The sequence below is a fragment of the Cherax quadricarinatus genome, chromosome 75, assembly GCF_038502225.1.
Source record: "Cherax quadricarinatus isolate ZL_2023a chromosome 75, ASM3850222v1, whole genome shotgun sequence".
Taxonomy (NCBI): Eukaryota; Metazoa; Arthropoda; class Malacostraca; order Decapoda; family Parastacidae; genus Cherax; species Cherax quadricarinatus.
In genome coordinates, this window is record NC_091366.1 from 5,888,940 (window position 1) to 5,913,349 (window position 24,410).

Here is a 24,410-nt window from a genome sequence, read left to right on the forward strand (position 1 = left end):
TTTAGTAAGCCATGGTTATAGCAGTTAGTAAGCAATGGTTATAACAGTAAGCAATGGTTACAGTAGTAGTTAGTAAGCAATGGTTATAGTAGTAGTAAGCAATGGTTACAGTAGCAGTAGTTAATAAGCAATGGTTACAGTAGCAGTAGTTAGTAAGCAATGGTTACAGTAGCAGTAGTTAGTAAGCAATGGTTACAGTAGCAGTAGTTAGTAAGCAATGGCTACAGTAGCAGTAGTTAGTAAGCAATGGTTACAGTAGTAGTAAGCAATGGTTACAGTAGTAGTAAGCAATGGTTACAGTAGTAGTAAGCAATGGTTACAGTAGTAGTAAGCAATGGTTACAGTAGTAGCAAGCAATGGTTACAGTAGCAGTAGTTAGTAAGCAATGGTTACAGTAGCAGTAGTTAGTAAGCAATGGTTACAGTAGTAGTAAGCAATGGTTACAGTAGTAGTAAGCAATGGTTACAGTAGTAGTAAGCAATGGTTACAGTAGTAGTAAGCAATGGTTACAGTAGTAGTAAGCAATGGTTACAGTAGTAGTAAGCAATGGTTACAGTAGTAGTAAGCAATGGTTACAGTAGTAGTAAGCAATGGTTACAGTAGTAGCAAGCAATGGTTACAGTAGCAGTAGTTAGTAAGCAATGGTTACAGTAGCAGTAGTTAGTAAGCAATGGTTACAGTAGTAGTAAGCAATGGTTACAGTAGTAAGCAATGGTTACAGTAGTAGTAAGCAATGGTTACAGTAGTAGTAAGCAATGGTTACAGTAGTAGTAAGCAATGGTTACAGTAGTAGCAAGCAATGGATACAGTAGTAGTAAGCAATGGTTACAGTAGCAGTAGTTAGTAAGCAATGGTTACAGCAGCAGTAGTTAGTAAGCAATGGATACAGTAGTAGTTAGTAAGCAATGGTTACAGTAGTAGTAAGCAATGGTTACAGTAGTAGTAAGCAATGGTTACAGTAGTAGTAAGCAATGGTTACAGTAGCAGTAGTAAGCAATGGTTACAGTAGTAGTTAGTAAGCAATGGTTACAGTAGTAGTAAGCAATGGTTACAGTAGTAGTTAGTAAGCAATGGTTACAGTAGTAGTTAGTAAGCAATGGTTACAGTAGTAGTTAGTAAGCAATGGTTACAGTAGTAGTTAGTAAGCAATGGTTACAGTAGTTAGTAAGCAATGGTTACAGTAGTAGTAGGCAATGGTTACAGTAGTAGTTAGTAAGCAATGGTTACAGTAGCAGTAGTTAGTAAGCAATGGTTACAGTAGCAGTAGTTAGTAAGCAATGGTTACAGTAGTAGTAGTTAGTAAGCAATGGTTACAGTAGTAGTAAGCAATGGTTACAGTAGTAGTTATTAAGCAATGGTTACAGTAGTAGTTAGTAAGCAATGGTTACAGTAGTAGTAAGCAATGGTTACAGTAGTAGTTAGTAAGCAATGGTTACAGTAACAGTAGTAAGCAATGGTTACAGTAGTAGTTAGTAAGCAATGGTTACAGTAGTAGTTAGTAAGCAATGGTTACAGTAGTTAGTAAGCAATGGTTACAGTAGTAGGCAATGGTTACAGTAGTAGTTAGTAAGCAATGGTTACAGTAGCAGTAGTTAGTAAGCAATGGTTACAGTAGCAGTAGTTAGTAAGCAATGGTTACAGTAGTAGTAGTTAGTAAGCAATGGTTACAGTAGTAGTAGTAAGCAATGGTTACAGTAGTAGTTAGTAAGCAATGGTTACAGTAGTAGTTAGTAAGCAATGGTTACAGTAGTAGTTAGTAAGCAATGGTTACAGTAGTAGTAAGCAATGGTTACAGTAGTAGTTAGTAAGCAATGGTTACAGTAACAGTAGTAAGCAATGGTTACAGTAGTAGTTAGTAAGCAATGGTTACAGTAGTAGTTAGTAAGCAATGGTTACAGTAGTAGTTAGTAAGCAATGGTTACAGTAGTAGTTAGTAAGCAATGGTTACAGTAGTAAGCAATGGTTACAGTAGTAGTTAGTAAGCAATGGTTACAGTAGTAGTTAGTAAGCAATGGTTACAGTAGTAGTAAGCAATGGTTACAGTAGTAGTTAGTAAGCAATGGTTACAGTAGTAGTTAGTAAGCAATGGTTACAGTAGTAGTTAGTAAGCAATGGTTACAGTAGTAGTTAGTAAGCAATGGTTACAGTAGTTAGTAAGCAATGGTTATGGTAGTAGTTAGTAAGCAATGGTTACAGTAGTAGTTAGTAAGCAATGGTGACAGTAGTAGTAGTTAGTAAGCAATGGTTATAGCAGTTAGTAAGCAATGGTTACAGTAGCAATAGTTAGTAAGCAATGGTTACAGTAGCAATAGTTAGTAAGCAATGGTTACAGTAGCAATAGTTAGTAAGCAATGGTTACAGTAGTAGTAGTTAGTAAGCAATGGTTATAGCAGTTAGTAAGCAATGGTTACAGTAGTAGTAAGCAATGGTTACAGTAGTAGTTAGCAAGCAATGGTTACAGTAGTAGTTAGCCAGCAATGGTTACAGTAGTAGTTAGCAAGCAATGGTTACAGTAGTAGTTAGTAAGCAATGGTTACAGTAGTAGATAATAAGCAATGGTTACAGTAGTAGTAAGCAATGGTTACAGTAGTAGTAAGCAATGGTTACAGTAGTAGTTAGTAAGCAATGGTTACAGTAGTAGTTAGTAAGCAATGGTTACAGTAGTAGTAAGCAATGGTTACAGTAGTTAGTAAGCAATGGTTACAGTAGTTAGTAAGCAATGGTTACAGTAGTTAGTAAGCAATGGTTACAGTAGTTAGTAAGCAATGGTTACAGTAGTTAGTAAGCAATGGTTACAGTAGTAGTTATTAAGCAATGGTGACAATAGTAGTTAGTAAGCAATGGTGACAATAGTAGTAGTTAGTAAGCAATGGTGACAATAGTAGTAGTTAGTAAGCAATGGTGACAGTAGTAGTTAGTAAGCAATGGTGACAATAGTAGTAGTTAGTAAGCAATGGTTATAGCAGTTAGTAAGCAATGGTTACAGTAGCAATAGTTAGTAAGCAATGGTTACAATAGCAATAGTTAGTAAGCAATGGTTACAGTAGTAGTTAGTAAGCAATGGTGACAGTAGTTAGTAATCAATGGTGACAGCAGTAGTAGTTAGTAACCAATGGTTACAGTAGTAGTTAGTAACCAATGGTTACAGTAGTAGTTAGTAACCAATGGTTACAGTAGTAGTTAGTAACCAATGGTTACAGTAGTAGTTAGTAACCAATGGTTACAGTAGTAGTAACCAATGGTTACAGTAGTTAGTAACCAATGGTTACAGTAGTAGTAGTTAGTAACCAATGGTTACAGTAGTAGTAGTTAGTAACCAATGGTTACAGTAGTAGTAGTAGTTAGTAACCAATGGTTACAGTAGTAGTAGTAGTTAGTAACCAATGGTTACAGTAGTAGTAGTAGTTAGTAACCAATGGTTACAGTAGTAGTAGTTAGTAACCAATGGTTACAGTAGTAGTTAGTAACCAATGGTTACAGTAGTAGTAGTTAGTAACCAATGGTTACAGTAGTAGTAGTTAGTAACCAATGGTTACAGTAGTAGTAACCAATGGTTACAGTAGTAGTAGTTAGTAACCAATGGTTACAGTAGTAGTAGTTAGTAACCAATGGTTACAGTAGTAGTAGTTAGTAACCAATGGTTACAGTAGTAGTAGTTAGTAACCAATGGTTACAGTAGTAGTAGTTAGTAAGCAATGGTTACAGTAGTAGTAGTTAGTAATGGTTACAGTAGTAGTAGTCAGTAAGCAATGGTTACAGTAGTAGTAGTTAGTAAGCAATGGTTACAGTAGTAGTAGTTAGTAAGCAATGGTTACATAGTAGTTAGTAAGCAATGGTTACAGTAGTAGTAGTAAGCAATGGTTACAGTAGTAGTAGTTAGTAAGCAATGGTTACAGTAGTAGTAGTTAGTAAGCAATGGTTACAGTAGTAGTAGTTAGTAAACAATGGTTACAGTAGTAGTAGTTAGTAAGCAATGGTTACAGTAGTAGTAGTTAGTAAGCAATGGTTACAGTAGTGGTAGTTAGTAAGCAATGGTTACAGTAGTAGTAGTAGTTAGTAAGCAATGGTTACAGTAGTGGTAGCTAGTAAGCAATGGTTACAGTAGTAGTAGTAGTTAGTAAGCAATGGTTACAGTAGTAGTAGTTAGTAAGCAATGGTTACAGTAGTAGTAGTTAGTAAGCAATGGTTACAGTAGTAGTAGTTAGTAAGCAATGGTTACAGTAGTGGTAGTTAGTAAGCAATGGTTACAGTAGTAGTAAGCAATGGTTACAGTAGTAGTAGTTAGTAAACAATGGTTACAGTAGTAGTTAGTAAGCAATGGTTACAGTAGTAGTAGTTAGTAAGCAATGGTTACAGCAGTTAGTAAGCAATGGTTACAGTAGTAGTAGTTAGTAAGCATTGGTTACAGTAGTTAGTAAGCAATGGTTACAGTAGTAGTTAGTAAGCAATGGTTACAGTAGTAGTTATTAAGCAATGGTTACAGTAGTAGTTAGTAAGCAATGGTTACAGTAGTTAGTAAACAATGGTTACAGTAGTAGTTAGTAAGCAATGGTTACAGTAGTTAGTAAGCAATGGTTACAGTAGTTAGTAAGCAATGGTTATGGAAATACACGTAAGTGATATTTACCTATGAGTATGGGAATAGCATTTATACTAAGTTACGGGAGTAGTTAGCATAGTAACTACCAATTATGAGAGTAGTTAGCATGGTAGTTACCATTGATTATAGAAGTACCAGTTAATAAGGTACTTACCATCAGTTATAATGATTTAGTAATCAATGGTTATGGATGTAACATGACAGCTATGAAGGGTTGAGAGTATGGTAATTACCCATGATTATAGTAGTATAATTACCGATGGTTTCTTGAGTCCTGGAAATGGGAAGTACAATGCCTGCACTTTAAAGGAGGGGTTTGGGATATTGGCAGTTTGGAGGGATATGTTGTGTATCTCTATACGTATATGCTTCTAAACTGTTGTATTCTGAGCACCTCTGCAAAAGCAGTGATAATGTGTGTGTGTGGTGAAAGTGTTGAATGATGAAAGTATTTTCTTTTCGGGGATTTTCTTTCTTTTTTTTTGGGGTCACCCTGCCTCGGTGGGAGACGACCGACTTGTTGAAAAAAAAAAAAAAAAAAAAATTACCGATAGTTAAGGGCATAGTATAGTAGTTACCTGGCAGCACTAAAGGGGGGGGAAAGAGAATGAAGCTGAAAATCTAATATATAATTATTATAATAAAAATGAAGCGCTAAACCAAAAGGGCTAAAATCTAATATAATAATACAGTGGACCCCCGCATAACGATTACCTCCGAATGCGACCAATTATGTAAGTGTAATTATGTAAGTGCGTTTGTACGTGTATGTTTGGGGGTCTGAAATGGACTAATCTACTTCACAATATTCCTTATGGGAACAAATTCGGTCAGTACTGGCACCTGAACATACTTCTGGAGTGAAAAAATATTGTTAACCGGGGGGTCCACTGTAATAATAATGCCTCAAGACAACCCCCAAAAGTCAGTACCTGATTGGCGGGCTGTGGTTCACACCTTGGCCTATGTGTGACCAGTAGTAACAGCCTGGTTAATCAGGCCTTGATCCACTGGGAGGCCTGGTCAAGGACTGGGCCATAGGGGAGGTGACCCACAGAACACCCTCCTATATAAACCTGCTGGAGCTTCCCTGTATAAACAATATGACTGACTAAAATATGAAGAAAGAACACCATGAGCACAGCTCAACTTTCTTACTTGGAAATAAATAACTGCTTGACCCACTGACATATGATGAAGCAGTACATAACTGGCAGATTGACTCTGTGACAATGTACGAGTCAGTGAGAGATACTGATTCAGTGAGAAATACACCATGATTCAGAGAAAGACTGATTCAGCGAGACCACCATCAATGCGTCAACAAATACCACCATATAGAGGAGTTTGCTCTCAAGGTACGGTGGGGGTCAATAATGCATCACTTGTCATATGCTGAATTGTTGTACATCAGAACAGTAGTACATGTGAATTACTTATATAATGCATCAAATGTAGCACCTGTATACTGTATGTGCTGAAAAAGCATTAAAATACAAATAAGCGGCTTACACAGTGATAAATGTATACACCTACCATCCGACTTATGACCGAGTTCGGTTCCGAGAAACCGGTCGCAAGTCGAAATGGTCATAAGTCGAACTTTACTACTGAATATCAACAAAATATTTTTGTAAAGGCTATTTATTGTTTTATTTTGGTATTTCATGTTTTACTTTACTTTTTATGTTGTTAGTACTGTATTTTATACTGTAAGGTTTAGGATAAACACTGTGAACAACACAAATAGCTGTTTATTTCCCAGAAATTTGGCATAAAAAACACGGTCGTAAGTCGAGTGGTCGTAAGTCGAGCAGGTCATAAGTCGGATGGTAGGTGTACTTACCATCACAGAGATTCCCAGTTCGAACACTTGCTACAATAGGCCAAGCCTCCAAATTCAGAGGGAGGAGGGGGGAGGGAGTGGGACTTGCCTAATCCTGCAAATCTAGAATCCCTGAATACAAAATTACAGTAGTCCTCCCCCCTCATTTCCGCAGGGGATACTTTCCAAGACCTTCTGTGGATGCCCAAGACTGTGGATAGTGGCGAATCCTATATATATATAAAAGTTGTTTTTGTTTACATACACACCTATGATAAAGTTTAATAATTTACATACAATAAGTGAAGAATTATAACTTTTCACTGATGGGAAGCACTTCACAGCTTCTCTTAGGCTCTGAAGAACTGCCATCACTGTGCTCTGGTGTTATTAAGCAAAAATTAAAGGTTATTTTGGGCCATGGTAAACTGTGGGTAACTGAAACCATGGAAACCAAGCCTGCAGATACAGGGGTCCTACTGTATATATACATAATTAATTTTATTCTCCATGGGGAAGTGGAGAATTCTTCCTCTGTAAGCCATGAGTGTCAAAAGAGGTGACAAATACTGGGAGCAAGGGGCTAGTAGCCCCTTCTCCTGTATCTTTAATGAGTGAAAAACTTTTCTTTTTTCTTTTTTGGGTCACCCTGCCTCCGTGGGAGACAGCCGATGTGTTAAAAAAATTATTTTAGATTTAGTCCCATTGTGTTCAGGACACATCTCTTTAAATATCACTAACCTAGTTAATATTAAAATTCGTGAAAAAACAAAGAAATTCTGACTTGAGAAAGCTAGCAAGTGCATTCTAAATGAAGTCCTCTTCTAGGTGGGTGCCTTAATGTAGGTGGCAGGCTCTTGATCCAAGGAATCAGAGCTCTTCTCCCACTTCTGGAATCAATCCTGATTGCATCACATTATCCCAGGCAGTTTAGTACCTCCATTGAATATACATTAATAATATTAATGAATTAAATCTTGCTAGTTTTCAACTGAGAGGTCAGATAAGGTAAGAGATAAGATTTTGTTGGGATTTTTAAACCCGGAGGGTTAGCCACCAAGGATAACCCAAGAAAGCCCGTGTGTCATCGAGGACTGTGTCTTATTTCCACTGGGGTCCCTCAATCTAGTCCCTCAGGATGCCACCCACACCAGTCAACTAACACCCAGGTACCTACTTGCTTACTTGGTGAACAGGGACAGCAGGTGTAAGGAAACATGCCCAGTGTTTCCACCCAGCCGGGGATCAAACCATGAACACTCAGCGTGCGGCGAGACAATTGTCTACCAGGCCATGGGACACCTAAAGAAGCTTAGTCACATGCCAAGTGTCCAAAAAAAAAAAAAAAAAAAAGGGGGCACTGCAAAAAATTTATGGGTTGTCCATCAGCAAAAATGTTGGTTAATCGAGTCCTGGAAATTACAAGGCCTCTCTGAATTTGGAGGTTCAACCATACACTAATTTGAATACTCACCATTATGGGGTGTCCATCCACAAGCACTTATCAAATTATACAGCAGTACAGGCAGGCCCTGCTTGACAGTGCTTCACTTTATGGTGTTTTGTTAACAGAGTGGTTTTCAATTATGTATACCCATTCTTCATTTATTCAAACTTTTTACAATCAATATATCAACCACTCACTATTAGCTAAGGATGAAAATATTTTAAGGCAAATAATACATGGACAATATATACATTTTTAAGGCTTAGCTCAATTGCTCACTTAATAAATGGTATAAACATGTTATGAGGCCTTTATATGCATTTTGAAAGTAAAAAAAGCTTATAATTCACTTTAGTGATATTTGCTGTACAGCAGTAGCCTGGAACCTAACCTGCAGTACAAGCAGGGCCCTCCTGTACTCACCATTATGGTGGTTCCATCCACAAGCACTTAGCATATTATACAGCAGTATGAGTTATCACTCTTATAGAGGTTCCATCCTCGAGCACTTGGCAGATTATACAGTAATATGAGTACTCACCATTATAGAGGCTCCATCCTCGAGCACTTGGCAGATTATACAGTAATATGAGTACTCACCATTATAGAGGTTCCATCCTCGAGCACTTGGCAGATTATACATCTTGGCAATCTCTATCCAGATTTCCTCTGACAGTTGATCCAGTTCTTTTTTATCCCTGGAACAACAGATTACAGAACCAATTATATTGTAATAAGTTACAGATGGAATATAAACAAATACTTACCTACACAACTGTATAAACCAAGATTTCAACTCTCTTTAGCACATGCTTTCTCTTTAAGCAAGTCATTCAGTTTAGGGCCCAAATCAAGACATTGTTTATTGATTAAAATTATTATGATTACATTCATGGAAAGTGCTAGACTCATGTGGAGGGAGAGAAAAATGATGTCACTGAGGAAAAGCAATGGTAAAAAGAAGGCACTGGTCATAGTACAGAAAATCAGTGTTGGTTAAGAAATGATAGAGAATCTGCATTAAAGGTGAGACAGTCAAGAAAAGAGGGAAGTCAAAGGCATTTAAAATGAAAATTGTGCTCTCTGATGAATGGGACAATTAATCAAAAGATATTGAACTGTTAGTACAACCTGACAGTCCTTGCAAGGTGCTGCTACAAGGTGCCATTCTAGGAAATTATTTTTTATATTTCTCTGTGTCAACATTAGCACCATATTTAGTCCTTATTCTATAATTTACATTATCAGTCTTCTTGTTTTGTCTTATTGTACCTATATGCATTACTCACCTAGTTTTTTCTACATACAGTACAGTACAAAACTGTATTTATAATAAAATGTTATTAACCCATCCACTTAACACTAGTAATGTATGTAAATCTACACAAATAACCCGCACATAGGAGAGAGAACCTTACGATGTTTCGGTCCGTCGTCGTAACCTTCTCTCTCCTACATGCAGACTATTTTTATATTGCTCCAGAAATGGAATTGTGCCTTTTTAAGAACATATTCTTTATAAGTCTAATACATACATGACGTCTGATGATTTAATATTTAGTTATTTTTCTGACAATTGTATTCTAGTCTGTGATTTTTATAACTACATCAGCCATTTTCCACATGGGTAAGATGATCCAAAGGAGGAAACACATTTGCTATCATTCATTCAATAGCTGTCATCGCAGAATTGTGGGAATATCACAATTCAAGTAAGCCGCTACACTAACATCCCTGACCATTATTCAGAGTGCAGGCAATGTGCTTCCCACTTCCAGGACTCAATTATTATCACAACAATCAAAACTAAGCACTAAACCCACAAGGGTCTTCAGGACTCTAGTGTGTACGATACAGTTAATCCAGCATGTAGACTTCTTTTCGATTTTGCTACATCAATGTTTCTTGAACAAGTATCAATAGCCATGCTATAACACCACTGATTACAGATGGGTCCTGATTTACAGCACTTCACTTTATGGCATTTCGCTAATGCAGCAGTTTTCAATCATACCACTCTTCATTTATTCTGAATTCCTATAAATTTATTCACCACTCACTATAAGCTAAGGACAAAAATATTTTAAAGTAACGTGTGTACCATATATGCATTTTTTAGGCCTAGCTCTATTACCCACTTAATATATGTTTATACTATCATATCAGGATTTTATATGAATTTGAAGGTGCAGAACGCTATGATTTATTTTACAGCGATTTTTGCTGTACAGCAGTAGCCCAGAACTTAACCTGCTATATAAGCGGAGCCCTCCTGTATTAAGCCTAATTATTAAACTTACCTGGGAAGACTGTGAAGGAGAGTATTAAGTTGATCATCTTTATCGTCATTAAATTCAAGAGGAAAGGCGTCCACCATGTACACCGCCTCCTTGAGAGTGCGTATGCCTAAAGTCTCCAGCCTGGCACGTGCAAGAGAATGCAAGTGGTAGATTGGATGGTTTATTATTAGGGATAAAGCCTATTAACTACACAAGGGTCATTAAGGCTGCATGTCACCTGTGCACCACCAGTTAATATTACAGCACTTTAATCTCTATGATAGGAATTAAAGTAAACTGTCAGTGTATATACACTAGGAGGTTTGTACCTCTCAGTGTACATATATACCATCAGCAAATGGTGGAGCAAGTATCAAGTGGATTCAACAGTGATTCTATTTATTTTTTGACCAGAAAACACACAAATGGTAAGATAATTGACACCAAACTCTACACACAGGCATATGTGTAATATTTTCATTGCTGAAATTTATATGCTGATTCTACTGATAATAGAAAAATATCATCGTAATTGTAAATTTTACAGCATTAAAATTTAAGATTCATACTATAGCGACAAATATGTCCAGATGCGATAACGTGTCCACACGAGACAGTATGTACTATACTCCAAACAAAGTGTATGGTAGAGTACTGCAATAAGGCAAGTCTGTGGTGTCAGTTATCAATGGAATTATCCTAGAGTCATGCACATTAAATATTATAATAAGTTTATCATTTTATATTAAAATTAACAATGAAGTACAGTAAATGTAAAAGGAGGGTGTTAATGTTGCAGTTTTATAACTGTAGTGCAGGGGTGGGCAAACTTTTCAGTGCCATCAACTGGGAACTGTACTTGTCTGATAATGCTTGTGTAACAGCTCATGATTTCAACAGAGGAAAATGAACAAAGCTTTGCTCATTCAGCTGCATATACGTGAGTATATGATTTGATCTTGGCAGGCTGCATGAAAACCTTTGGCAGGACGCAGTTTGCCTACCCCTGCTGTAGTGTAAGCGCGCCTCTGGCAAGACAGTGATGGAGTGAATGATAGTATCTTTTTCGGGCCACCCTACCTTGGTGGGAAACGGCCAATGTGTTAATAAAAAAAAAATCCTTTCATATCACTTATGTGGTTCATGCTGGGATGGCAATTTTAATAAGATTACTTTCAATGGGTTAAAATTTTGATACGCACAGTGAACACCAATGCGGATTTGAACAGTCCTGTAGTGTAAGTGCCTGTGACGTAAGTAACATTATGGATGACATCAAATATAAGACTCCTCTGGAAAACATGCATAGAATACACAAATAACTCACATACAGGAAAGAGGTTCACAACAAAGTTTCAGTCTGACTTGGATCATTTACAAGTCACACTGTAAATCGTCACAGTATTGTGACTTTTTTAACGTGCATAGGTATTACTGTAATAAAAAACACAGGTCACTTAACTAAGAATTTAACCCTTAAACTGTCCAAGCAGATCTACGTTCACATGCGTAGTGCTCCAAAAGTAGATCAAAGTTTTTTTTACACTTTTTCAAATGTAACCAAAAAAAAAAAAAAAAGATCTACATTTTTTACATACTTTCAAATGTTGAAAAAACATAGATCTACGTTTGGACAGTTTAAGGGTTAATACACAATGTCTGCAATTAAAAATTCTCTTGACAAGTGGATACGTAAATTTAAAATTAATTGTATTTAAGATCTCTGTTTGTATTTGTTAATCATGCTCAAAGATATTTATACACAGTACTGTCAAACAAATAAAGCAAGCACACAAATTAGCAAACATGCATACTGTATACAATGCTGAGAGCGCTTGGCACACAACCGAAAGGACCTGAAAGCAATTCCTGAACAAAATGAAATGTAAGGTACATAAACGCATCTTTATTTTCCAGCAAGATACATTAGTTACAATAGGAGGCTAACGGTATATTTGTTACAAAGAAAAGTCCATTGTTATGCATAACATTTCAGGCAGTTTTAAGCAAGGATTAATATTAATATAAAAATATACTGGACAAAGTATATAGTCCGTAAACATAGTACATACTATATTTTAGAAAAAAATGAGCATTTAGTGAAACACACTGCAGTACTATATAAAAATTTATGTTAAATTGAAATAATGTCAAGAGGATTAAAAAAGCAAATACAGAACTAATGGTACGATAATTTACTCAAAGGCATAATGACGACAGATGGTAAAATGGTATTAAGTATACCATACCATTAAAGACTTCACTGCAATAAATGTCTTTTCACTAACCGATGCAATGTAAGTGTAAAGGATAATTTTGCTGTAAAATTTTAATGGTAGTCATGACTTGCAAAATCATAACACAACTGCAAAAAATTTAAGGAAGTAACTCATAACGCGATTGCAAACCAATTGTAAAACAAACCTGCGATTTGTTTTCAATCTTGTTATTTAGATTTTGAGAGTCATGATGGTGGCTTTGAAGGGACTTGAGCTAGAGTATGCCACAGCCTCACTGGTGTGGCATTTGTCTGTAAAAGCCTGCATTTGTGGTAATGGTGGTGGCCCATGCTAACCTCCCTAAAGTGAATAGAAATATATCTAGTTGGATGAATCTTATTAGAGCCGGCTGGCCCAGTGGCTGATGCACTGGTCTGTGAGTTTTATGACTCCCTTCCCATGGGTTCAAACCCCACCTGTTAAGATAAGATAAGATTTCGTTCGGATTTTTAACCCCGGAGGGTTAGCCACCCAGGATAACCCAAGAAAGTCAGTGCGTCATCGAGGACTGTCTAACTTATTTCCATTGGGGTCCTTAATCTTGTCCCCCAGGATGCGACCCACACCAGTCGACTAACACCCAGGTACCTATTTGCTGCTAGGTGAACAGGACAACAGGTGTAAGGAAACGTGTCGGAAATACATTAAGCAAACAAAATATTTAAGTTCCTGTTTGAATTCCTTAAGTTACAATTTTATAATTCATCTTATAAGTTATTCAACATTTCTGGTCCTTTTACTTATACAGAGCATCTAAACAGAGGTTCAGGCAAACACTGGGAATGTTCCTAGAGTAATGCCTGCATAATCTGTTACAGTCTTCCAGGAAGTATCTTAGGTCAATATCAACATTGTAGTGAAGTGTTTTCAAGATCCAGAGTGAACATTAGGACGTGTTTCCATAAGACACCCGCTGTCCATGTTCACCCATCAGTATAAAATGGGTACCTGGGCGTTAGTCGACTGGTGTGGGTCACAGCCTGGGACAAAACTGACCTAATTTGCCCGAAATGCTCTGCATAACAAGCAGCTTTCTATATACACGTAATAATAGGTCATTAATGCCAGCTAGGCCTGTACATCCTGTACATGTACTTGTAGAAATAATTATTATTATTATTATGTGTAACAAATACTTGTGTCCCATAGCTCAGCTGCTAGCACACTTAGCTCACACACTGAGGCCCATAGTTTGATCCCTGGTACGGGTAGAAACATTAGGGTATGTTTCCTTAAGACACCTGCTGTCCTGTTCACCTAGCAGTAAATAGGTACCTGGGTGTTAGCCAACTGGTATGGGTCACATCCTGGGGACAAAATTAACCCAATTTGCCCGAAATGTCCTGCATAACAAGTGGCTTTCTATATAGTATGTCAATGATGTCAGCTAGGTCCGTATACATTGTACATGTACTTGTAAAAATAATAATAATTACAGTGGACCCCGCCTTACGATATTAGTATTTCATTCCAGAAGTCTGCTCGGGTGCCATTACCGACCGAATTTGTTCCCATAAGGAATATTGTGAATTAGATTAGTCTGTTTCAGACCCGTAAAAATACACGTACAAAAGCACTTACAAAAATACACTTGTATAATCGGTCGAATTGGGAGCTGATCGTAAGGCGGGGGTCCACTGTATTATTATTAAAGTAGGTTTAGGAATCTGAATAAGAGCTAGGAGAATGGCCTAAAATTACAGGCAAGCCTCCTTACACTTGCTACCCCTATTCACTTAATTGTAAATAGGTACCTGTGTGTTAGTCAACTGTTTAACCCTTTCAGGGTCCAGAGGCCAAATTTCGAAGGGTGCACCAGTGTCCAAGAATTTTCAAAAAAAAAAAAAAAATTATCTTTTCTAATGAAAAGGTAGAGAATCTTTCTCTGAAGGTAATAAAACAAAAAGTACGAAATTTGATAGAAAATTGACGAAATTATGCTCTCGCAAATTTTGACGTGTCAGCGATATTTATGAATCGGCGATTTTGCCAACTTTGACTCCCATTTTAGGCCAAGTACATTATTCCAGTCGACCAAATTCTTAGCTATTTCATTAGTATTATTTCTATTCTATTGATTGAGCACTAGAAATCGCCCAGTCAACCGTTTCAACTACAAAATAAAGTGATCGGAAATTGGTAATTTGGCCAATTTAACACAAAGTTCAAAATATTCCAATTTCAAAATAGGGTCCAGAATAAACAATGCAGGCATTCCTGGCACTAAACTAACATTTCCTGTGCTCATTAGTTATGTTTTGAGGCTTTACAAATAAATTCCATTTTGATTTTTTATTCACATAATGAATTTTTATTCAAACCAAAAAATAGAAGATTTACTGTTATGCAATATTGTAATAATTGTATAAATATCATCACCACATTTGTGAATGTATATTAGACCCACCAGCTGGCGCGTATTAGACGTGCGAGGTCGTTTGTTTACTCTTGAACATCAACAAAAATTTAACATTTCTGCTACTTTGAGCTCAGCTTCAAGCCATTTCCAGTACTAAAACCAATCAAAATCATCTCTACTTCTGTAATATATCTTCCATTCTATCAAATGAAACCAAGAAATCACAAATACAACATTAAAAAACATACGAAAAAACGCTGCAAAGTCGCTGTTTTCATTCATCGAAAATCACGGTCTGGGTTTTTCTCTCTCATTATACGCTGTGCTGCAGGATTTGTTTTATGTGGTGCACACATACCACATAGATGTATTCTCTCATATCTAGGCCCAAATTTACCACTCACAGATTATCAGAGTGAGCTGAGCTCATGGCGCAGATCTACAGTTTGGACCCTGAACGTAAAGCCGTATATCTACGGCATGGGCCCTGAAAGGGTTAAGTGAATATTCTGTAATAACAGTGAAGATGGGACACCATGAGCAAAGCTCTGCTCCTGTACCTACAAATACCCAGAGATTAATCACACATGCCCAGTCTGGGACAAATGTTCACAATATACATATGTACCAATACATTACCATATGTACTGTTTATGCATACTGTCAAAAGACTTTTCTTAATATACCTTATGAAATAATAGTATGAAAACTAAAAAATAAAGGAGAAATAAAGGCAAAGATTGTACTATAATGGACGACAGACTTTCAGTCTGAAGAAAAACTGTGAATAAGAAAAATTTCCTCATGGGAGAATATCACCAGTTGAGTTCTACATGGATCAGTATTCCAGAGTACAGGTCGGCCATCACTAATCCAGCATCACTGGGACCTGTAGTGTGCCGGATTAGAGAGTTTGCTGGATTACAGAGGTTAGGTTAGAATACACTTAATTAACCTATCAGTAGAGAGACTGCTACATCTTCCTCATTTTCATCACTGCTTTCTCCTCCACTGGCTTGCTGCTGTGGATTTACAACCATCTGCACAATTTCTGAGTCAGTATAATGATGAAATTTGAAATTATGCTAGCCGAAATTAGTGCCGGATTACTTATGGAACCAGATAACCGATTGCCAGATTAGTGATGGCCGACCTGTACAATACATGTATTTTAAATGAGTTGCCAGATGGACTACAAAACTTACATGTGAAAATGTTTTAGACGCAGAAATCCTATGCAAAATACTGTAAGAAACAATAACTGTATGGGACCCAGTCCTTAGGCTCAATATATGTTTCTGATTTTTTTTTTTAACTGGCCATATCCCACTGAGGTAGGTGACCTAAAAAAGAAAGTTTTTTTTAAGAAAAACAAAAGTTTTTCTTTTTAAATTTAGTAATTTACACAGGAGAAGGGGGTTACTAGCCCATTGTTCCTGGCATTTTAGTCGCCTCTTACGACAAGAATGGCTTACGGAGGAAGAATTTTCCACTTCCCCATGGAGATAAGAGGAAATAAAGAAGAACAAGAACTATTAAGAAAATAGAAGAAAACCCTGGTGTGTGTGTGTGTGTGTGTGTGTGTGTGTGTGTGTGTGTGTGTGTGTGTGTGTGTGTGTGTACATGCATGTGTAGTGTGACCCAAGTGTAAGAAGTAGCAAGATATACCTGTTATCCCGCTTCTCAATTATTCCCAGGTAATTCTTACACTTGTCTTCTTTTCCCCTCATACAAAGGCAGTATGTATATAATAGGGTGTCACTGTACATACAAGGCAAAGCCTAAGCATAAATTACAGAATTAATGTAATACTTTTAAATGGTTGTATATTATATTAAATCATCAGTAAGACGAGGGTTTGAAAAGTTCTTTTTAGCTTTTGTAGCAGAGCGGTTAGGCTGGAGGCTTTTATCCAAGAGGTCGCATGGTCACCTCCCGGGAATCATTACATGTAATTGTTGAATCACGATTTGTGAAATCTCATTTCTAAGTTTAATTTATTCAGTTAAAAAGGTTCTAGGTAACTGATACTTACCTTTGGTGACTTAGTGAAATTAAAGGGTCAAATGAATTTCCTAAGTGAGAGAGTGCAGTACTGTGTGTACATTACCTTGGCAAGCCATTTTCAGCTCCATGTTTCTTTAAAAAGTGATTCAGTACAAGACGCTGCTTCACATCAAATACTGCTGCAGTGGTTCGTTCTTGTTCCACTAAAGGAAGGCCTCGCAATGGACCCATCTCTACAACATCCACAAGTCTCCATATTCCTAAATAAAATAAATGTGGAACAAATGACTGCAGTTCTTTGAGCTAAATGATTAATATTAAACAAGTTAAACAAATGCTAAAACTATAGCCTCTGCAACTTGCAACATATGTTAAGTGCGTGTTTCTTCAACTGTCTAATATCTCTGGAACACCCACCCGACACAACTATCTTCAATTTGCTAAGGTGCTTCAACAGTTGAAGCAACTGATGACTTAAAAACCTGAAAAGATCATTTACAAACAAAAACAAATGTCATTCAAGCCACTAGCTACATTTTTTCACACATTCCATAACAATATGCTTAGTCTGAAGTTATTATCAGAAATTTGTCAAGCTTTATCCACCTCCTGAGGACAATTACAGCAAGTGTTAAGATAATTCTCCCTCTCGGGGATACCTAATCATAGCATTAAGGTATCTCTCCCCTAGGGGATACCTAGTCATAGCACTAAGGTACCTCTCCTCTTGAGAATACCTAGTCATAACACATGCCAAACTAGAACCAATTATCATTAATCCCAAAAGTCCAGTAGGGTATTAAAAAAAAAAAAAAAATAGCTTACACTTTTAAGTGAGATTGTAAGGTATGTGTGTAGAGTTTGATGTACTGTATTTCTGCTTGTTCAGTGTTGCTCCATAGGTGTAGGCCTCTAGATGACTAGAATCTAATGCAGCAGATTCTTGCATAGATTTAGATTTCAGAACAACGTTTAAGAGAAATGTAGCTACTGCAACACCAAGTGAAGTGGCAACACAGTTCATCACCAATTCTGACAGAGTTTGCAACCTCTGTCAGCAATATTAAACACAGGTCTGTTGTACATGATGGAGACAGGTAGGACGACAACTTACAAATTTCTAAAAACTATCTCAAAATAGTGATATCCAGAGGATACACGCACAAACATGCAAGCATGTCAAGCACCACCTGTGGTTTTCTTGAAAGCCAGAAACCACTTCTGTATGCTGGTACTGGCAACAAAAACATTAAGAGAAAACACAGTAAGTGTCCAGGGCACAAGACTGTTCAAGAGCCTCCCACCATGCATGAAAGGAATTACCAATAGACCCCTGGCTGCCTTCAAGAGAGACCTAGACAGATACCTAAAGTCAGTACTCAACTAGCCAGGCTGTGGTTTATATGTTGGATTACATACAGACAGCATGTAATTTAGGCATCCCAGTTGATCAGGCCCTGATCCACTGGGATGCCTGGTCAAAGAATGGGCCGTGGGGTCACCGACCCTCGGAACAACCTCTAGGCAGATTCCAAGTAACCCCAGGTAGCGAGTTTGAGGTGGGAGGAGATCATCAAGATACACATTGAGGCGAGATCACCTAGATACACATTGTGAAAATTTTTCACCAAGATCATGAGAGGGAGAAAAGAACCAATGAAAATGCTAGTAACTCATCTAAAAATGATAAGTTGGAGGGAAAACAAAAAAGATCTTTGAAATACCTAAACACAAGAGAGATTAAACACCATGTTCAGACTGCCAATGAGAGCAGCAGAGGCCAGGACTACTAACAACGGGTGATAACAAGGTAATAATTACTACTGGGATCATCAAGTATGAACTCCCAGGAAAATTCAATAACAATGGATGAAGAGCAATGTAAAATATCAGGTGCCTGAATCAGTACAAATTCGGGGTAACACAGGTCAAAGTACCAGAACTGAAGATAACATAGGATATAGGAGTTGAGAAAGGCCTCCAGCAGATTAATACAAGAACAATAAGACTCTCCAAATAAAATAATTTAAGAAAACTGACAAAAAAAGTAGTTTTGAGGAAGGAAAGCACTATGAGTTCTGAGGTCATTTAAAGAAAAAAATCATGAGAGAGAAGGACATCGATCAACACATACACCACTTAATAAATACACAGTACAATATAGTGGAGGAGAGTGACAAGAATTGAACTTTCATTATATGAGGTATGTATAGTATTAGGGTAGGTCTACCGATTGCAAAAAAACAGAGCTATGTATTTCAGTGTATTAATATTTGCGCATTACAATACAGAACTTTAGAGGTAAATATGGTTATATATGATACGAGTTTCTATGCATTTACTAGCACTAATTTTGATTCCACAACAGGCAGTAGCAATCATGGGTCCATAAAGAACAAAAGGCACAATACCATGACTACAACAATACACAAATAACCCGCACATAGGAAACAGAAACTTACGACGATGTTCGGGCCTGACTAGACCATTAACTTCATCATAAGCTTCTTTCTCCTATGCATGGGTTAACTGTGTAGTGAATCATGGGTCATCCTTTTCACCAGAGACCCAAGTTAGCACTTAAAGATATAGGAGATTGTGGAGATTCCACTGTAGTTTAATGTTTATTCCTGGATTCCAAAATTTTCAGATGAACCTTATGCAAGAAACTTTACTGAAGGTTTTTAAATCCAGGTACAATACTTTGGAGAACAAACGTTCTCAATGTAATTTTGAATAACAGCAAAAAATGAGCCTAGAATACACCTCGCAAAATGGGTTTCTTCACTTGAATAACCTCTTATGCCAGGGAACTATGACCAACAAATGAGCACATGACTTTCAATCTTACATAACTATTTTTCAAAGTAGCTCTAACCTTTGATGACATTTTGATCCATTCTGGACCTTTTACCAAGTCACAACTGAGTGAGAGAATAGGGAGAAAACAGAGAACAAATACAGATGCTCCTCACAATATTTTGACTTAAAAGCAATTACAGTACTGTATTTTAGAGCGAACAAGACGCTCCGGTGTAAAAGACACTCCCCCAATTCTGGTGGCTAAATTTTGGAAAAAAAAAAAAAAATAAATGGTACTTTGACCTCTGAGACACTAGGTAAATTTTTGAGAAAAAAAAATAAAAAAAGCGTCTTTGATGCTGTATAATAAGGTACAGACCCAGCATGAAGACAGCAAGTCTGTAACTAGTATTCATTTTACTTTTCAATACTACTACTTATTCAGTGACAGTATTTAGTCATTTATTTACCATACTGTATTTATATTTGACTTACGATATTTTCAACTTACGATGGGTTCGTCTGACTGTAACCCCATTGTAAGTCGAGGAGCAACTGCAGATAGAGAGAGATCATGTTACAAAACATCATGTGACAACACTACAAGATACCATCCATTTCATTCCTATATAACTTCAGTAATACTTAATGGATTGGATACACTGTAGTCTATGGTACAGGACTTTTTCATCTGAAGCCGAATTGCATAATACAGTATCTGGTTTTCCTATTTAGACATTTAATCACTAATGTTTTTACCAGTGTTTTGACAACACTTGCTAATGATACAAGCCAGCAGATACGAGGTTCTTCCTACCCCACATTTACATATCTGCACACTTTACATTAGCTATACAACAATTTACCGTCTTTTTGTAAAGTCCAAAAACAAAACAAGCAATTTTCTGTCTCTAAAATACATTACTGTATTATATAACATTGCAGATAATCAACAATCACAGATATGCAGCACTTTAACTACACAAGTTTATACAGGTAGGTTTGAAATGGATATGGTAATGTTGTATGAAAAGCCACTTGTATGTGCAATATTTTGGGAAAACCAGGGAAAAGAAATACTGTACATAATTGTACAGTGATACAAATCAGGACCGTCAAACAGGTATCTGCATTCCTCAAGCAATTGTACTGATTTTTAGCCCACGGCAAACTTCTATGCTACACGTCAATTACATAACCTGTGCTTCCCACGAGATCATGTACTCGGGCATATCTAAAACCCTTGGACAGACAACACAAACACTAAACACTGAGAGACACTAGCCAGCCCACTCGCCTGTATCTTGCAGGACATTCTTGCCCGCTGGACAGTGGTCTACCTTCGCTAGCCCTCCACTCGTCCTCCTTCACCTGCAGCAGTCGCTGAAGACTTTCCCTGTCATGAATACAACCTACTAAATGCATATTCCTAAATAAATGCAAGGGAACACGACTGTGGTTTTTTTAGAGCTTGAACCCCAAAAACTTTAGTTTCCCTATTCCAAAAGATCCTACTAAACACTTGTTACCATGAAAAGCTGATAAAAATCCTATACTGAAAGACAAAAGCAGAACCTCTCGAGAATGGTGGGAGAACAAATATACTAAATACCCATTTAGAATGTTCCTTTGTTGTGTGAATTTGTCGCTGATATAGCATTAAAAAAATTTAAATGCTGATAAATTTGCTAGACCAAGCAACGAAAATAAAATTATTAAAATTGTGCCAAGGTGGCTATGTTGCCCCCTTACAGCCAGTTGCACCCATGTGCCCAACTAGCATTACTCCCTCCTTCTCTAGCAACTACTATGTCTTGTGCGTGTTATTACTTTGCAATTAACGACAAATGTTTTCCAAGACCTTTCTTGTCAGACAGTAAACTAGTAGTTCACACTCTTATCAACTTTGAAGCAGATTCCTGTTTATGACCAACACCTTAAGAAGTATTCTTCCTTACTTCATGTATATTTGGTATACAATACAGCCTCTCCTCACTTAACGACGAATTCGTCACCGAGGAGCACACTGTATAATGGTAGTGGGTTTGTGTCAACCATCTTTGATATTGTTTTAATGTCACCTTTGTGCCATTTATAACATTTCTGGTACATTTTTAAATGTTCATACAGTAGTGTACTGTATATTGTAATAAACAGAATAGAGGAAATCAGCTCTAGTATACATTATTTAGGCATGTATACTGGTCAGAGAGCCTGATGCAAGGCCAAGGCATCAGTAAATGAGTACGTTGTTAAGTGAGGAGAGGCTGTACAAATGATTTTGAGGATCCCCATCCTTCATAACCCGATATTAGACCATGCCTGTTCAATTAAAAAAGAAAATTTCACAGGATAAAGAACTAATGTATGTATTAAGAAACGTACAGGAAAGTCAAAATAAGCGTATACTATATATACAGTGGTTGCAATATTTACACGTCATCTTATTTGCTTGCAAGACAAAGAAAAGACTGGGAAACTTAAAATGGTGTGAAACAAATACAGGAGGGTCCCACTTATACAGCAGGTTAAGTTCTGGGCTACCAATCTAAAGAAAAAATTACTGTAAAGTAAATCATAGCTTTTGTTCACTTTCAAATGTATAAAAGCCTAATAACATATTTACACTATCATATATTAAGTACATATACATAAAATTTATCAACAAATTTTGTTGAAAATAAGAAAAAAGTTTTGGAGTGAAATTAATAAGTTGAGGAATCTTAGGGAACAAATGGATTTGACGGTTAAAAATAGGAGGCGAGTTATTAAATGGAGAGTTAGAGGTATCGGAAAGATGGAGGGAATATTTTGAGGAATTGTTAAAAGTTGAAGATTGGGAAGCTGTGATTTCGTGTATAGGGCAAGGAGGAATAACATCTTGTTGAAGTGAGGAAGAGCCAGTTGTGAGTGCGGGGATAGTTTGTGAGGCAGTGGGTAGAATGAAAGGGTGTAAGGCAGCTGGGATTGATGGGATAAAGATAGAAATGTTAAAAGTGCAGGGGATGTAGTTTTGGAGTGGTTTGTGCTATTATTTAATAAATGTATGAAAGAGAGTAAGGTACCTAGGGATTGGCAGAGAGCATGCATTGTTCCTTTGTATAAAGGCAAAGGGGATAAAAGGCAGTGCAAAAATTATAGGGAAATAAGTCTGTTGAGTATACCTGGTAAAGTGTATGGTAGAGTTATTATTGAAAGAATTAAGAGTAAAGTGGAGAGTAGGATAGCAGATGAACAAGGAGGCTTTAGGAAAGGTTGGGGGTGTGTAGACCAAGTGTTTACAGTGAAACGTATAGGTGAACAGTATTTAGATGAGGGTAGAGAGGTTTTTGTGATATTTATGGATTTGGAAAATGCATATGACAAGGTGGATAGGGGGGCAATGTGGCAGATGTTGCAGGTGTATGGTATATGAGGTAGGTTACTGAAAGCAGTGAAAATTTTTACATGGATAGGGAGGCTCAGGTTAGAGTATGTAGGAGAGAGGGAGATTACAGTGGACCCTCGACCAGCGATGGCATCAATTAACGATAAATCTGACTAGCAATACATTTTATCGCAAAAATTTTGCCTCGATTAGCGCTAAAAAACTCCACCAACACTATTCGTTCCGTCTGAGACGCGTCCACTTCTGGCCAGTGTTTACAAGCCAGCCAGCCACCGCGGTCGCTTCCAAGCATACAATCGGAACATTTCATATTATCATAGCCTTTTTAGTGATTGCCTCTGCAAAATAAGTCACCATGGGCCCCAAGAAAGCTTCTAGTGCCAACCCTACAGCAAAAGGGGTGAGAATTACTATGGATATGAAGAAAGAGATCATTGCTAAGTATGAAAGTGGAGTGCATGTCTCCAAGCTGGCTAGGCTGTACACAACCCCAATCAACCATCGCTACTATTGTGGCCAAGAAAACGGCAATCAAGGAAGCTGTTCTTGCCAAAGGTGCAACTATGTTTTCGAAACTGAGATCGCAAGTGATAGAAGATGTTGAGAGACTGTTATTGGTATGGATAAACGAAAAGCAGATAGCAGGAGATAGCATCTCTCAAGCGATCATATGTGAAAAGGCTAGGAAGTTGCATGACGATTTAATTAGAAAAATGCCAGCAACTAGTGGTGATGTGAGTGAATTTAAGGCCAGCAAAGGTTGGATTGAGAGATTTAAGAATCGTAGTGGCATACATAGTGTGATAAGGCATGGTAAGGCTGCCAGTTTGGACCAAAAAGCAGCTGAAAAATATGTGCAGGAATTCAAGGAGTACATAGACAGTGAAGGACTGAAACCTGAACAAGTGTTTAATGGTGACACTGACAATGTTGTGAAACACTTTAGGAATGTCATAAAGGAACGGGAGGTACAGGCCTCTATGGGCAGATATGTTGTGCGACAGAGGTCCAGTGACTCTCAAGCTGGTCCTAGTGGCATTAAAAGAAGAAGGAAAGTAACCCCGAAAAAGGACTTGCCACCTCAAGTCCTAATGGAAGGGGATTCCCCTTCTAAACACTAAGACCATCAACACACTTCCCTCTTCCCATCCCATCAATCATCACCAGATCTTCAATAAAGGTAAGTGTCATGTAACTGTGCATGTCTTCTTCAGTTTGTGTGTATTAAAATTAATATTTCATGTGTTAAATTTTTTTTTTCAATACTTTTGGGTGTCTTGCACGGATTAATTTGATTTCCATTATTTCTTATGGGGAAAATTAACTTGACTAACGATTATTCTGACTAACAATGAGCTCTCAGGAACGGATTAATAGCGTTAGTCGAGGGTCCACTGTATTTCCCAGTAAAAGTAGGCCTTAGA

The 24,410-nt window shown here is 37.3% G+C and overlaps 1 protein-coding gene across 2 annotated transcripts in view; it reads right to left on the bottom strand.

Moving 5' to 3' along the window:
* The window catches only part of LOC128691850 (uncharacterized), a 406,268-nt gene that overhangs the window by 370,574 nt on the left and 11,284 nt on the right, over positions 1 to 24,410 (bottom strand). For both annotated transcript variants that reach the window (XM_070100971.1, XM_070100972.1), the window contains exons 3-5: positions 16,900 to 17,056; positions 10,173 to 10,292; positions 8,473 to 8,570 (exon numbers count right to left, since the gene is read on the bottom strand). In XM_070100971.1, coding sequence (XP_069957072.1) covers positions 8,473 to 8,570; positions 10,173 to 10,292; positions 16,900 to 17,056 — 375 coding nt within the window. The remainder of the gene's footprint in view (positions 1 to 8,472; positions 8,571 to 10,172; positions 10,293 to 16,899; positions 17,057 to 24,410) is intronic.